Here is a 15,928-nt window from a genome sequence, read left to right as displayed (position 1 = left end):
GAGTGGGTGATAAATACAGAAGTGGTGACGTGTTTCTATTAGACTTTTCCTCTATATTCATGCGCTGATTCCATGTATTATTATGTGTTTTCGCCCTAAACGCACTAAAAACAAATATATGTTTATTACCTCTGTTTTTTCCACATCTAATGCAAGTCTATGGGGAAAATCTGCGCATAAAACTCTGAGTACCCGCAAGAGATTGACATGTTGCAGATTTGAAACACGCCCCGAAAGGTCACTTTACGCTGCGTAAAAAGAAAAAACAGTGGGCATGAGACTTCTCTAAATCCCGCCCATTCTGCTGGAACGGTAAGAAGCTGCATTTTTGACACAGCAAAAATACGCAGCATCAAAAACTCATTGTGGGCACACAGCCTTAATCCTCCTGTGGCTGGGCTTCATAGGAAAAAGCCATTTAAGGGTACGTTCACATTTGCGGTTTGCGCCGCAGCGTCGCCGCCGCAACAAAACGCATGCGTCGTGCGGCCCTATCTTTAACATTGGCGCCGCATGGGGCCGCATGTGCATGCGTTGTGTTGCGTTTTACGCCGCATACGGCGTTAGGGCGCACCTGTCTGGGCGCGGCAAACGCAACATGTTGGATTTTTTGTGCGGCGCCGACCTTTTAAAAAACGCATGCGTCGTGCGGCCCTATCTTTAACATTGGAGCCGCATGTGCATGCGTTTTGCTGCGTTTTTGTTTGCGTTGTGCGTTGCGGCGACGACGCTGCGGCGCACAACGCAAATGTGAACTTAGACTAAAAAATATACTGCAAATTCAGTTCCATTGCTGAATAATTGCTTTATCCATTAAATATTTACAGTATGACAAAAAATGCTCTGACATCATTGCTCTCAAAAGGAAGGTAAAAATTGCCCGAAAAAATACAAAATACCCAGTGCCTGCACCCATGCCGTGAAAAAGAAAAAAGTATCGTCTCGCTACTGCATTGTCTTATTGTTGGACCCAATGTTCCTGAAAGAAAGTCTCTGAGGTTCTTAGTATGCCAGCTGTACATGCCTCATGAATTCAGTTCACCCACTATAATGGGTGGCAGTCATCGATGCCTCGTAACAGCATACTGTTACTGATACCCCTAAACTAGTATGTTAGTCCCAAAGTACCGTATATACTCGAGTATAAGCCGAGAATTTCAGCCCATTTTTTTAGGTTAAAATTGCCCCTCTCAGTTTATACTCGAGTCATTTCCAGGGGTCGGCAGGGGAGGGGGAGCGGCAGCTGTCTAATCATACTCACCTGCTCCTGGCGCGGTCTCTGCACGTCCCTGGTTCTCTGGGCGCCGGCAGCTTCTTCCATCGTTGAGCGGTAACATGGTACTGCTCATTACAGTAATGAATATGGACCCGACTCCACTTCCTAAGGGTATGTGAACACGTATTCTGGTCCACTGCGGATTTTTCCGCAGCGGATTTGATAAATCCGCAGTGCAAAACCACTACGGATTTATCGCGGATTTATCGCGGATTTACTGCGGTTTTTCTGCGGTTTTCACTGCGGTTTTACAACTGCGGTTTTCCATAGGGGCAGCTGTAAAACCGCTGCGGAATCCGCAGAAAGAAGTAACATGCTGTGGAATGTAAACCGCTGCGTTTCTGTGCGTTTTTTTCCGCAGCATGTGCACAGCGTTTTTTGTTTCCCATAGGTTTACATTGAACTGTAAACTTATGGGAAACTGCTGCGGACCCACAGCTGCGGAAATGCTGCGGATCCGCAGCGTATTCCGCATCGTGTGCACATACCCTTAGGGGTGGAGCCGCATATTCATTACTGTGATGAGCGGTACCTTGTGACCGCTCAACACAAGAAAAAGCTGCCGGCGCCCGGAGAACCAGGGACCACCCCAGGAGCAGGTGAGTATAACGGGGGCATTGCACGATATTCACCTGTCCACGTTCCATCGTCGGCGCCGCGCCGTCTTCAGCGTCCTCTGCAGTGATGCTCAGGTCAGAGGGCAAGATACACGATTAGTGTGCGCGCCGCCCTCTGCCTGAAAGTCAGTGCAGAAGGCGCAGCGGTATCCAGTGGTGGAACAGGGAAAGGTGACTATAGCAAGTGCCAAGGGCCTGAGCGACGAGAGGTGAGAATGTGATTTATTTTTTTTGTTATCGCAGCAACAGCATATGGGGCAAATGTTTCTATGGAGCATCTTATGGGGCCATAATCCACACTTGTGGAGCATTATATGTGGCAAATGTCTCTATGGAGCATCTTATGGGGTCATAATCAACATTTGTGCAGCATTATATGGGGCATATTTTAATATGGAGCATCTTATGGAGCCCATCATGAACTGTATGGAGAATTACATGGGGCTCCTGATTCAATATGGATATTCAAAAACACTTAACCTACTGATGTCTCAATTAATTTTACTTTTATTGGTATCTATTTTTATTTTTGACATTTACAGGTAGCTGCTGCATTTTCCACCTTAGGCTTATACTCGAGTCGTTAAGTTTTCCCAGTTTTTTGTGGCAAAATTAGGGGGGTCGGCTTATACTCAGGTCGGCTTACACTCGAGTATATACGGTATGTCTCCAAGAGATACCCCACAATACCATACTACCCCTGTTTCCCCTAAAATACTTTGCCAGCCACCAAGATATTATTTCAGCCAGAATGCTCCCACAATAGTATGCCAGTCACAGAAGCCCCCAAAATGATACCATAGATGCTCTTTATCCCCAACCACACAAACTTTACAAGTGATTGAAGTAAAAGGTTTTCTTCTAATTCACATTTAGCTAAATAACAATCTTAGTCATCTTATTATCATGCGCAAGAGTTGCAGAGGTTATTATTAATTTCTAAGGTTATTACCGTAATCACAGTCTTCTCAGTCTTTGTCCTTGGGTAAAAGCTTGGAGCTGCAGGCCGTGGTAGAATCCCAAGATACTGAAGATACTGATGAAAAGATTTGGCAAAATTCTTATTAGCTTCAGATTCATAATCTCTGTTGCGTTCAGAATTTATTGTTGAAAGCCTAGAAGTAAAAAAAGAGAGGCAATATTATAAAAAATATAATTAATTTTTAATTGGAGAAATCCATTCTTTCCTGCAATTACCTTGTCTCTACTTCCGAAGTTTATCAACTAAACAGCATTCGGTTTCTATATAGATGAATGTTATGTTTTCTCTCATTCTAAACATGAGGAAATCACTTTTTTTGCATTTTCGCTATTCTTCCATCTTTCATATGCCGTCTCACTTCTATTTATTTTTGCCCGTTCTTTATTTAAAGAAGCACTTGTCCTTCCATCAAAACTTGTATCCTCTTAATATATTGCAATCATCATATTACATAGCACTGTGTGCTTACAATCGCTAATTTTGCCTTTCTACCCAGCTAATTCTTCTCCTTTCCATTAAGTCTACGACGCCACGTGATTAAAAACTGACTAGCTGAATCCTTTTAACATCTATGTAGAAACAGGAGGTCCATTTTCCCTGCACAAGTTATGAGTCTCTGCCAAGTCTATGGCAGGGGGAGGGGGGAGAAGCTGGGTCAGGAGTTGAAGAGGAGGATGATAAAGGTAGGGACAAGAGACTTCCTGTTTCTTCATAGAGCAGAGAAAAGAGAAGAATTATCTGGGTCGAAATGCAAATTAAGCAATTACTTGCACACAGTGCTATATAATATGATGATTGCAATATATTAAGAGGGTAAAAACTTTTAAAAAAAGTAGAAAAGAAAAACTATATCAAAACATGCGTAATAATTGGTAAATCTCTTAGGCTACGTTCACATTGGCGTTCCGCCAATGTGCGTCGCTGTTGCGCCGGCGACGCAGCGGCGACGCGCCCCTATGTTTAACATAGGGGACGCGTGCGTTTTTAGGGTGCCGTTTTTCGACACTTGCGTCGTTTCCGACACTAGCGTCGGACGCAAAAAAATGCAACAAGTTGCATTTTCTGTGCGTCCGATTTTGGTCAAAAAACGACGCACGCGTCGCAAAACGCGCGCGTTTGCGCGCGTTTTTTCGTGCGTCGCGCGTTGCGTCGCCGACGCAGGGCGGCGCAACGCTAGTGTGAACGTAGCCTTATAGCCATATTTTATTCACAACATGACAAAGAACATCAGTACTCAATGTCAAGCAGCAGCTGCAAAAGCAAACAAGATTTTATGGTGTATGAAAAGAGAGAGAAAATCCCACAATCCCAACGTATTGTTACCCCTTTATAAATCAGTGGTGAGGCCATATCTAGAATATGACATAAGGGCTCCACATTATGAAAAGGATATTCAGAAGTTAGAGTCAGTTCAAAGGTGGGCAACTAGATTATTACAAGGGATAGAAGGCCTCTCATATGATGAGAAGTTGGAAAAGTTGATCTTGTTTAGCTTCGGAAAAAGACGTAGTATCTCATTTACATGTATAAATATACAGCTGTGGCAAAAATTAAGAGCCACATCAAAACCCTGTCATGGGCAGCCCAATCTCCAGACCTGAACCCCATTGAAAACCTCTGGAATGTAATTAAGAGGATGATGGATAGTCACAAACCATCAAACAAAGAAGAACTGATTACATTTTTGCGCCAGGAGCAGTGTGAAAGACTGGTGGAAAGCATGACAAGAAGCATGAAAGCTGTGATTAAAAATCATGGTTATTCCACAAAATATTGATTTCTGAACTCTTCCTGAGTTGAAACTTTAGTATTGTTGTTTCTAAATGATTATGAACTTGCTTTATTTGCATTATTTGAGGTCTGAAAGCACTGGGTTTTTGTTTTTTTTTACCAAATTTATTGCTTGGAAATTCGGAGACATGTTGTCAGAAGTTTATAGAATAAAAGAACAATTTACATTTTACTCAAAAATATACCTATAAAGAGAAAAATCAGACAAACTAAACATTTTGCAGTTTTGCCAGAACTGTATGTGATGTCAGTACAAAACACTGGCACATGACTTATTTCTTCCAATGACAATACTAAGGACCAGGGGGCACTCATTACGGGTGGAAGAAAGGCGATTCCAGCAGCTAAATAGGAAATGTTTCTTTACAGTTAGAGCAGTCAGACTGTGGAATGCCGACCACAAGAACTAGTAATGGCAGACACTACAACGGCATTTAAAAGAAAGGGCTGGATGATTTCCTCAGTACATGTAAAAATTGTGGATTATAGATAATTTTGTGACAAAAATATTTATTTGGAGGAGAAAGGTTGAACTTGATGGACCTAGGTCTTTTTTTCAACCTACTGCACAGTACGTAGCTATGTAATTACATATGTCTCTTACCTTGAATTGCTGGAAGCTTCGGATGGAAGAGAATCCGGTTGTCTGCTGTAGACTTTACGTATATTTGAGAATTCACTTGCTATAATGTGTTGAGTGTAATCATCTTTCCAAGATAAACCTAACGGGACACAATAAAAAGATTATAATCCTCTGCTTACACTGCTGACGTTTCCCTACTCTTGTTTCCCCAAAAGTAAAAGAGACACATCCTTATGAAATACAGTAACACCAGAGTGTCAGATCTTATATAACAATGATAATAATAAAGAAGAGTCAAAATGTTAATGGTAGCTCCGCTTACAATTGCTGATCATCGCGTGATTATGATTACATATAGTGATTTGTTGATCTTCTGCACATTATTTTTAGCACTCCAAAAGATTTGTGATTGCAATTTCACTAGGGTAGTGAGTGAGACGACTGTGAGGAAAGCAAATTTAGCTGAAAAGTGTTGGATCACATGAATTACTGAAGCATATAAATTCACCAATATATACGTTGTTATGTAAAAAATACATCCGCATTAACAAGGTTTTCCCACAATGTTTGTGATCTCTGAACTGACCACCGGTCACTTCACTAGTAAAATCGTGGTGGGCCCAAGGTTTTTTGGAGTGGCATTCATTGTATGTGCTGGGCCAGTGGCGTAATTTAAAGCTCGCGAGCAAAATCTTCATCCCCCCACCCTAACGATAACAGATCTTTAATAGTAATATTCTGTTCATATGGGCCAAAAGAACCTTTTGAGGCTCCTTAGACTCCAAGGCGTGGGAGTGATTGGAACCTCTGCACCACCTATAGTTACACCCCCGGTGCTGGCAATGGGATTCACAGAAGCAACTGTTTAACCCCAGGATAGCTGTATGAAATCTTCCTTGTTGTCCTTTTCTTTATCAACCTTTTGAAGTACTTGTTTTGTCTTACAAATTCTGATGTAAAATCCTGACCAAATACTGAACGTATTAACGTGGCCTGACCACGAGTGGCAGTAGAATTAAAGGTCATATTCACATAACATATAGAATTGCACATAGCAGGGAATAATCCAATTAGGCCCCCATACACATTAGACGGATTGGCAAAACGCTAACTGATTTGGCCAACGGTCTAATGTGTATGGGGGCACAAGTGCATTGATGGTCAGGAAAGAGGTCAATCATGTATGTCCGATTTCATACTGCCGATTGATCAAACGAGTGCTCCTGTGTATGGGAGAGTAGGTTGAGATGGCTGTAAGCCGAATGATCGGCCAAGTGATCGTTCAGCTGACAGTTATCTAATGTTTATGGCCAACCATAGAGCAAGAGCCCACCGCAGAAAAAGAGGCCTCTTTCTGATTTCAGTATGTGGCTTACTTCTCTGTAAATAGTTCATAGAAGTTTACAAAAAACTTCCAGCTTCATCTCCTAAGAGTCGAATATAATAGAATAAAATTCAATGAACTCAAAAGAGTTTGATGCAAGATAGCGAGGACGGCCAGGCTCTGAATAGAGTAGTGTGCATGATGTCTCATTCTGCTATGCTGTCTCTCTATTCCGATACTTCACTTACGTACGCGGCTGCTTCACTGTTTATTCAAGTACAAGGTTGTTAATTATATATTGTGCGCTCTTAGTCATTGGTAACATTTCTTAAATTGATTCTTCTTGTGTCAATCAGAACTGTAATTGTTCATCAAAAAAATTTTTTTTATCTTACATCATGTTTGCAATTTGATTTAATGTATTAGGAAACATATACAACAGCTACGAGCAATTCACAGAACACAACAATAATGGAAGTGACAAATGTACTGTACTCGGAAATTATTATTATTTTTACACTTTAACCCTTTAAGGACTTCAATTTCTTTCAAGAGCCTTAACATTCTTATTTCTCTGTTGACATAAACGTGTGAAGGCTTGTTTTTTTGCGAGACGAGTTGTAGTTTTGGATGGCTCCAAAAAAGTATCACTTTGAAACGCGCCAACCTGAATTATAGTCTCCCTGGGAATGTTTCCTTGAATTTTTTTTTCCAAATATATTGATGATGTCCAAAAGTCTTTGTGACACATGCTGTTAAAATGATGAAATTAAAAGTCTTAAATTTTATTGAAGTGCTGTAGATCTCTTCTCCTTTTGGAATTGGGATCCTGTGCGCTCACTCATAGGTGAGCCGATCATATTTGCCATTTTTCCTCTCTGATGCTTCATAGTACATTGTAAAAGTCACTGTGTCACAATGTGACCTGGAGAGGGTGCAGAGCGGCGATGTCACTAAGAAGAGAAGCAGAACTGTACTAGATCTCAAAGAAGGCGGCGATAGGTAATCAAATTAACACACCGACACTACACTATATGCACATATACACCGATTTAATGAAAAAAAATATTCATGGTGTCTTTAAATAATAAAAAAATAGTCTGCACTTTTATTATCCTTTTTGATTAACTTTATAAAGTATATCAGTTATCTTGGTTTACTGTATATCAATCTGTTTTGCTACATTTTTGTGCCGGAAGTTTGGTGAAATTTTTGTCACTCTTGGTAGCATAAGCCATTCCCTTTAGCACTAAGCCTTTCCCCTTTGTCTTATAAGGCAAAAAGCATCTTAACCCCTATCTGACCTTGGACGGGATAGTACGTCCAAGGTCAGATCCCCTGCTTTGATGCAGGGCTCCGCGGTGAGCCCGCATCAAAGCCGGGACATGTCAGCTGTTTTGAACATCTGACATGTGCCCGTAATAGGCGCGGGCAGAATCGCGATCTGCCCGCACCTATTAACTAGTTAAATGCCGCTGTCAAACGCAGACAGCGGCATTTAACTACCGCTTCCGGCCGGGCGGCCGGAAATGACGTCATCGCCGACCCCCGTCACATGATCGGGGGTCGGCGATGCGTCTCCATTGTAACCATAGAGGTCCTTGAGACCTCTATGGTTACTGATCGCCGGTGGCTGTGAGCGCCACCCTGTGGTCGGCACTCACTGCACACCTGCATTTCTGCTACATAGCAGTGATCAGCAGATCGCTGCTATGTAGCAGAGGCGATCGCGTTGTGCCTGCTTCTAGCCTCCCATGGAGGCTATTGAAGCATGGCAAAAGTAAAAAAAAAAAGTTGAAAAAATGTTAAAAAAATAAAAAAAATATAAAAGTTTAAATCACCTCCCCTTTCGCCCCAATCAAAATAAATCAATAAAAAAAATATCAAATCTACACATATTTGGTATCGCCGCGCTCAGAATCGCCCGATCTATCAACTAAAAAAAGCATTAACCTAATCGCTAAACAGCGTAGCAGGAAAAAAATTCGAAACACCAGAATTACGTTTTTTTGGTCGCCGCGACATTGCATTAAAATGCAATAACGGGCGATCAAAAGAACGTATCTGCACCAAAATGCTATCATTAAAAACGTCATCTCGGCACGCAAAAAATAAGCCCTCAACCGACCCCAGATCACGAAAAATGGAGACGCTACGAGTATCGGAAAATGGCGCAATTTTTTTTTTTTTTTTTTTTTAGCAAAGTTTGGAATTTTTTTTCACCACTTAGATAAAAAAATAACCTAGTCATGTTAGGTGTCTACGAACTCGTACTGACCTGGAGAATCATAATGTCAAGTCAGTTTTAGCATTTAGTGAACCTAGCAAAAAAGCCAAACAAAAAACAAGTGTGGGACTGCAATTTTTTTGCAATTTCACCGCACTTGGAATTTTTTTCCCGTTTTCCAGTACACGACATGCTAAAACCAATGATGTCGTTCAAAAGTACAACTCGTCCTGCAAAAAATAAGCCCTCAGATGGCCAAATTGACGGAAAAATAAAAAAGTTATGGCTCTGGGAAGGAGGGGAGTGAAAAACGAACACGGAAAAATCCCATGGTCATGAAGGGGTTAAACACATAATAACTGTAGTGAAAGACATGTATGACTGTTTTTTATTCTTCCACTAACTAACCCAGTTTTTCCTAATTTATCTTGGTAAATTTTGCCCCAAAATTTGTGGCAATAACAGAGACGAATAACTGTTGTATAAACAGACAGTCGGATGTTGTGAACCAAACAGTCACTTTTCATTGTCAAACTCTATATTCTTGTAGTGTCATTCCCAATCAATTGTGGTCACTCCGTCACATCTGGGGTTTAACAAAAAAAAGAAAGGACAAGACAACTTTCATTAAGACAACAAAATCGGGGATGAATGTTGGGTAGTAACGTATGGTAATTCCCTGAGTTCTTTGTCCGCGTTACTACACCTAGCGGCTGCTCTTGGCTCTCAACCCAATTATAATAATTTACTTTCCTTGGATGAACAAGATCACAGTGACTCATTTTTTTAGCACATTAATTCCATGTCACTAAAGTGGCACTGTACTGTGGGACACCCAGCTACCGATTAACCATCACTGCTGGAGACCTGTCAACATTGTGTATTCTCAACGCCCCAATCCCCACAACGAACAATGAGCCCCACACACTTCATCTGGCCTATCTATGAGGATAGCAAATTGTTAGGAGAGCTCAGCTGACACGTTGTAAAAAGTTACTGCTCGCTTCATTTCATTTTTGTCTCCAATATGATGAACTTCACAATCTCATAATCCACACTGTCTATTCACAGAAGTTCAAAAACGTTTCACAAATTAGATTGATGGTAAGAAAAAAATTGTTACAATGAAATAAGAATCGCAACGCAAAGCCTGGAGCCACGTGGTACAACAGTGCCGAAATAACAGAAAAAAGTCCTATTCAGTTTATTTACTTTTTTTAACATTTGAAGTGTATGCACAAAGTTAATCTACATAAAAAGTAGAATACGTTTGTAAGTACATTGCATTAAATTGTATCGCGCCTGAGTTACAGTGCAGAGCTCTGTTCACATTTCTTTAGACAACAGAGCTATAATAATAATAATAATAATAATAATAATAATAGCTGAAATCTTCCAGTATTAATTCCTAGTTTATTGTCTGTACTGATTTTGTCATATGTATCAGCAGAAGAGTAATTTTCCACCAAATAACGAACATTAAAATCAAGGTTCCCATAGACCTGTCAGAAAAAAAGCTTGATCAGACAATAGCTCTTCCTCCTGATCTCCCCACACATATAGGGGAATAAGGAGAAACTCATCTCCTGTGAGACCAAAGGATGGAGCATGTTGACTTGCCTGACCCATTTTCCCGCTGACATCATCAGTTGGCGGAGAGCGGGGATGTCTGTCCCCATACACATAAGATAATAGGCCTCCAGAACCGATGCCCTTGACTGTCTCTACCCCTAAGTCAATAAGTGTCTTAACTCTCCAACTGGATTAGTTTTGGGCACCGGTGCTCAGGAAGGATATAATGGAACTAGAGAGAGTACAAAGGAGGTCAACAAAATTAATAAAGGGGATGGGAGAACTACAATACCCAGATAGATTAGCGAAATTAGGATTATTTAGTCTAGAAAAAAGACGACTGAGGGGCGATCTAATAACCATGTATAAGTATATAAGGGGACAATACAAATATCTCACTGAGGATCTGTTTATACCAAGGAAGGTGACGGGCACAAGGGGGCATTCTTTGCGTCTGGAGGAGAGAAGGTTTTTCCACCAACATAGAAGAGGATTCTTTACTGTTAGGGCAGTCAGAATCTGGAATTGCTTGCCTGAGGAGGTGGTGATGGCAAACTCAGTCGAGGGGTTCAAGAGAGGCCTGGATGTCTTCCTGGAGCAGAACAATATTGTATCATACAATTATTAGGTTCTGTAGAAGGACGTAGATCTGGGGATTTATTATGATGGAATATAGGCTGAACTGGATGGACAAATGTCTTTTTTTGGCCTTACTATGTTACTAACTATGTTATTATGGGAGCAGTAACTATGTTACTAACTATGTTATTATGGGAGCAGTTACTAATATGAAAATCTGCATTAGCAAAGATACGGTCTTCATATGTGATTTTAATAAAAAATGAAATGTTTTTAGAATATGTTATAATTAATAAGGATAGATAAAGATAAGAGATATAGATGTATACGGAGACCTATAAGAATATAACAGAGTGATCTGACGTGCTGTAAATGGGTAAATTCCGGCTCACAGATGGAGTTTCTGGGCATGTGCAGACCAAAGAATGATAAAAGTCAGTAATAAACAATTTGTCAGCGAAACCAACAATTATTAGTTTTCAAGCATAATTATGTTGGAGGAGACTTTGAGGCGTCTTATCTTTGTGATTACATCTTACCTATAGAACAGATTCTTACAAAACTTCAAAGACTATCTTCATACTTATTATTTTAGCTGAAACTAACAGCTGTAAAAAAGTAATATAACATATTAGCAAATTATGGATTATAATAGCTGTATTCATTAATTGGTTTACTGGTTAAATAAAAATGAACAGAATTGCATATGTATCTTGGACTATTACATCCAGGATCAGTAGAACATTGGAAAAAGCAATGTTTTTACCAAAATACTGAAGTTTTCACAAATACTAATTGCCTATTGTAGCACAACACTGTCATATTAATTTTCAGTGATGACACTCATTCTCCTTATGCCATTTACATGGTATATATTCAACAAGGTATGGAAACCTTCTATAAACCGGCCATAAGCATTGTAAAAAAAAGTCCTTTAAGATCCAATGTTGCAAACAATATCTTTGTGTTTTTCAGCACATAGAACAGACTGGATTCTTATTTATTCATAAATATTGGAATTGGGACAGCCGCCCTCACACAAGCAGTCAATGCTTGGACAGTTCCCATTCAGCTGTGGGCTTATCAAAATGAATGACTCCCATGACTGCCTCATTTAATGGAAATTGGATCTGATCATTCCTTTGCTATTCTGAATCACAAAGGCCTGAAAGCTATCTGCTCACCTCTTTATCAATTTATTCATAGCACAGAGCTGTAGACTTCTTGCAAGGTTTTGTTTTAGTTAGTTACTAATTTCTGTAAGCTTACTTTTTATTTTCTCTTTAAAGCACCCCGCAGGCATTTTTTAAAAAGTTTTACCGACAGGGTGATATCACAAATTCATGTTACCTACCGGTAGAAAAATACTTACCATCTTCTGTCCTCAGAGCTGGTCCGGTCATCTTCTGCCAGTAGTGACCTGCCTGATCGCTGCGGAGTTTGCTGGGTGAGCCGGAAGTCACTTCTCAATGTAAGTCTACGAGAGCCAGAACGAGGCCAGAACGAGGATCTTGTAGACCGACATTGAGACCTTCTGATTGTTAGCTGTGACTTCCGGTCAGCCAGGAGCTGCGGTTATAAATTAGTGAAACTATACTGGAGCAGCACTGGAAAGAGCAGAAGACAACAACTGGTAAGTAATCTACTAGGAGCAGAGAACAGACATTAGTGATACCACTTCAGAGGTGAAATAAAAAAGTGGTGCTGTAAGTTTCATGTTAAGGGTTGACCAACAATGTTTCCTTACAGTCCTGGAACCATCTGTCACGCTGTAGTACTGAGGGTTAATGCAGAGTAACACAGACTCCACTAGATGGCAACAGAGTGGAGAGTGAGCTGAATATCCTGCTATGAAGCAGACCCACAGTAATACAGCGAAACTACCACTAGGTGGCAGCAGAGTAGTCAGAGAGCCGAGTCAATACCAGAAGATAACACAATATCAAGGGATAACCAAGGAGCAGAGTCAGACGAGAGCAAAAGATCAGTATCGGTCAGTAGCAGGGATACAGAAGGGAGAGACAAAATCAGGTCAGAGCCAAGCTAAAATCAATACCGTGGAATCCAAACACACAAGGAAAAAGGAGCAGGAACGGGTAGGTGGAAGGTCAGCAGACACGGGTCGGGTCAGAAAAGTGCAGCAGGACAGATGAGGAATTCACCAGAGCCAGCTAGCATGCCGAAGGCAAGCAATATAGCTGGCACTGCACATAGGTTGCAGCACCAAGATATAGCAGACCGGACAAGGGAACGAGGCAGAGAAACTTAACCCCTGACATGAACAGACCGGGAAAGGAAAGAAAAACCAAAAACTCGGCCTGGATCTTGACACCATCTATGTGAATACAAAAAGATGATCCTCTCGGCTCATTTTATACATTTCTCCAATTATCTGCCTACTGCAGGTGATTTTTTTCCTAATATATACATAATGTAACTAGGGGTAGGTCAGTGAGGGATCGGTGACCTGTCAGAAGCCATACTGAATGATACCTAATCAGAGCACCACATGCAGATCCCCCCACAGGCCGCCCCTGAGCATGAGCATATCATTAACTGAAAACTACAAATACAGATTAAACAACAACCACAAGACAGATTTCATCAACCAAGGTATCATTTTAGTCAGTATAACGGCGCCAACCTGACACTGTCTGTAAGTTACTGTGCGCAATCCTGCTGACAGGTTCCCTTTAAGCAAAATTGTGCAACAAATTACTCTAGAAAAGTGAACTTGTTGAACTGCATTTTACGTTTTCACAAAACGAGACATAATTTGTCAGGCTGTCCAACTTCAATTACATTACTGTTGTGAATTCCGCTCTTGGGCTCCCTCCGGTGGTTGTAAGTGGCACTTTTGTGAGTTCTGCTCTTGGGCTCCCTCTTGTGGTTTCTAGTGGTATGGCTGCTCCTTGGAGTTAGCTGTCATCAGCTGCCTCCACTTATCGTCTCTTCTGCTCGGCTATTTAAGTATGGCTCTATCTTCAGCCAGTGCCACTTGTAAATGGTTCCTGGTTGGATTCACATCTCTTTGGAGTTCCCTGTTATCCTGACCAGTTCAGCTAAGCTAAGTTTTTGCTTGCCTTTTTCTGTCCATAGGTTGTGGACTTATCCATTCTGTGCTTTCTATGTTTGTCCAGCTTATCAGTGTGAATTTATTCTGTCTTGCTGGAAGCTCTGGGAGGCAGATTTGCCCTCCTCACCTTTAGTCAGGTGTGGAGATTTTTTGTAAACTCTGCGTGGATTTTTGAAGTGTTTTATACTGACCGCACAGTATTCCATCCTGTCCTGTCTATTTAGTTGGACTGGCCTCCTGTGCTCATCCTGGTTTCATTCTGTGTATGTTTTTTCCCTCTCCACTCACAGTCATTATTTGTGGGGGGCTAATCTATCCTTTGGGGATTTTCTCTGAGGCAAGATAGCTTTCCTGCTTCTATCTTTAGGGGTAGTTAGCTCTTAGGCTGTGACGAGATGCCTAGGGAGAGTTAGGAGCATTCCACGGCTACTTCTAGTGTTGTGTTGAGCTTAGGGACTGCGGTCAGTACAGTTACCACTTCCTTCAGAGCTCGTTCCATGTTGCTCCTAGACCACCGTATCATAACACATTACACAATAAATGACATCTTTTGCAACAAATGAGTTAAAGCATTCTACAAATTTATTGAAAAATCTCCTTTAGTGGTTAAAATGTAACAGCCAGCATGGAGTAGAATAAAACATGTGTGCATCACAACAGTGTGATACTGCAGCAAAAAAGGCAAACACGGTTCTAGGATGTATTAAGAGAAGCATAGAGTCTAGATCACGTGAAGAAATTATTCCCCTATACTCCTCCTTGGTCAGGCTTCATCTGGAATACTGTGTCCAGTCCTGGACACCACATTTTAAAAAAAGACTGAAAAATTGCAGCAAGTTCAGAAAAGAGCTACCAGGATGGTGAGCAGACTGCAAACTATGTGTACCGAGGAACAGTTTAAGGATCTGGGGATGTTTAGCTTGCAAAAAGGAAGACTAAGAGGAGACTTAATAGCTGTCTACAAATATCTGAAGGCCTGTCACAGTGTAGAGGGATCATCCTTATTCTCATTTTCACATGGAAACACGAGAAACAATGGGAAAGAGAGAAGACACAGATTAGAAAATAGAAAAAAAACTTTTTGACAGTGAGGGTGATCAATGAGTAGAACAGGCTGCCAGGAGAGTGAATCTTGCATTAAGCAGGGGTTGGAGACGATGATCCCGGGGGTCCCTTCCAACTCTAACACTCTATGATTCTATGTCCTATTGGCGTCTAACTGTTTCAGATTATGCTCCATTAAAGGGGTTGTCTGTTTATTTAACTCCATTGCCTGTTATCACTGGGTGTAAGCTGGCTCTATCTATAAATTTCACCCACAGCGGGCTATTTTTGTAACCCCGCATTACAAATTATCTATTGAAATGAAGAACTGATCATGTAATTCATGGAAAGGCCATCTCTGCTAGACAACTGTATAACGCCAATAAACTCTACTAAAGTATATAGACAGGGGTTGTCTTCATGAGAAAGCCCCATAAGGTCTAGTAATCTCTCTTTTTAACCCCAACTCTATTGTGTTTTGACTATCCCCATGGATTTTAGCAACAACACAAACAATACATAAAGAATAAACAAACAGTTAATAATATTAACGTATCACACATATAAACATCAAGAGGTGAATATAATTGATGCAAAACAGTAAACTGTAACAGCTTGTACCCTGCCTGACAGCAACCTGCAGATGGGTAAGCAATGCATCTGCTACTCCGTACTCTCACCTTGCCCCCATAGCTTTTATGTAACATATTGTAATGGTAGGAACATGTTACATCTGCCACCACAATTAGTTAGACATCCACACAGCTTTCTCCATTTTCCCTAGAGTTGGGATCTGACTTTGAGTATGAAAACAACTATCTTATGTATGTATGCACTGGATGCAAGTCTATACAAAA

The 15,928-nt window shown here is 40.9% G+C and overlaps 1 protein-coding gene across 1 annotated transcript in view; it reads right to left on the bottom strand.

Annotated features, from left to right (window-relative positions):
• The window catches only part of PTPRN2 (protein tyrosine phosphatase receptor type N2), a 1,178,570-nt gene that overhangs the window by 827,669 nt on the left and 334,973 nt on the right, over positions 1-15,928 (bottom strand). The window contains exons 4-5 of the mRNA XM_069729718.1: positions 5,271-5,388; positions 2,846-3,008 (exon numbers count right to left, since the gene is read on the bottom strand). Coding sequence (XP_069585819.1) covers positions 2,846-3,008; positions 5,271-5,388 — 281 coding nt within the window. The remainder of the gene's footprint in view (positions 1-2,845; positions 3,009-5,270; positions 5,389-15,928) is intronic.

Source organism: Ranitomeya imitator, chromosome 6 (assembly GCF_032444005.1).
Source record: "Ranitomeya imitator isolate aRanImi1 chromosome 6, aRanImi1.pri, whole genome shotgun sequence".
Taxonomy (NCBI): Eukaryota; Metazoa; Chordata; class Amphibia; order Anura; family Dendrobatidae; genus Ranitomeya; species Ranitomeya imitator.
Note: the sequence above shows the minus strand (reverse complement) of the source record. Positions and strands in the feature narration are given on the sequence as shown.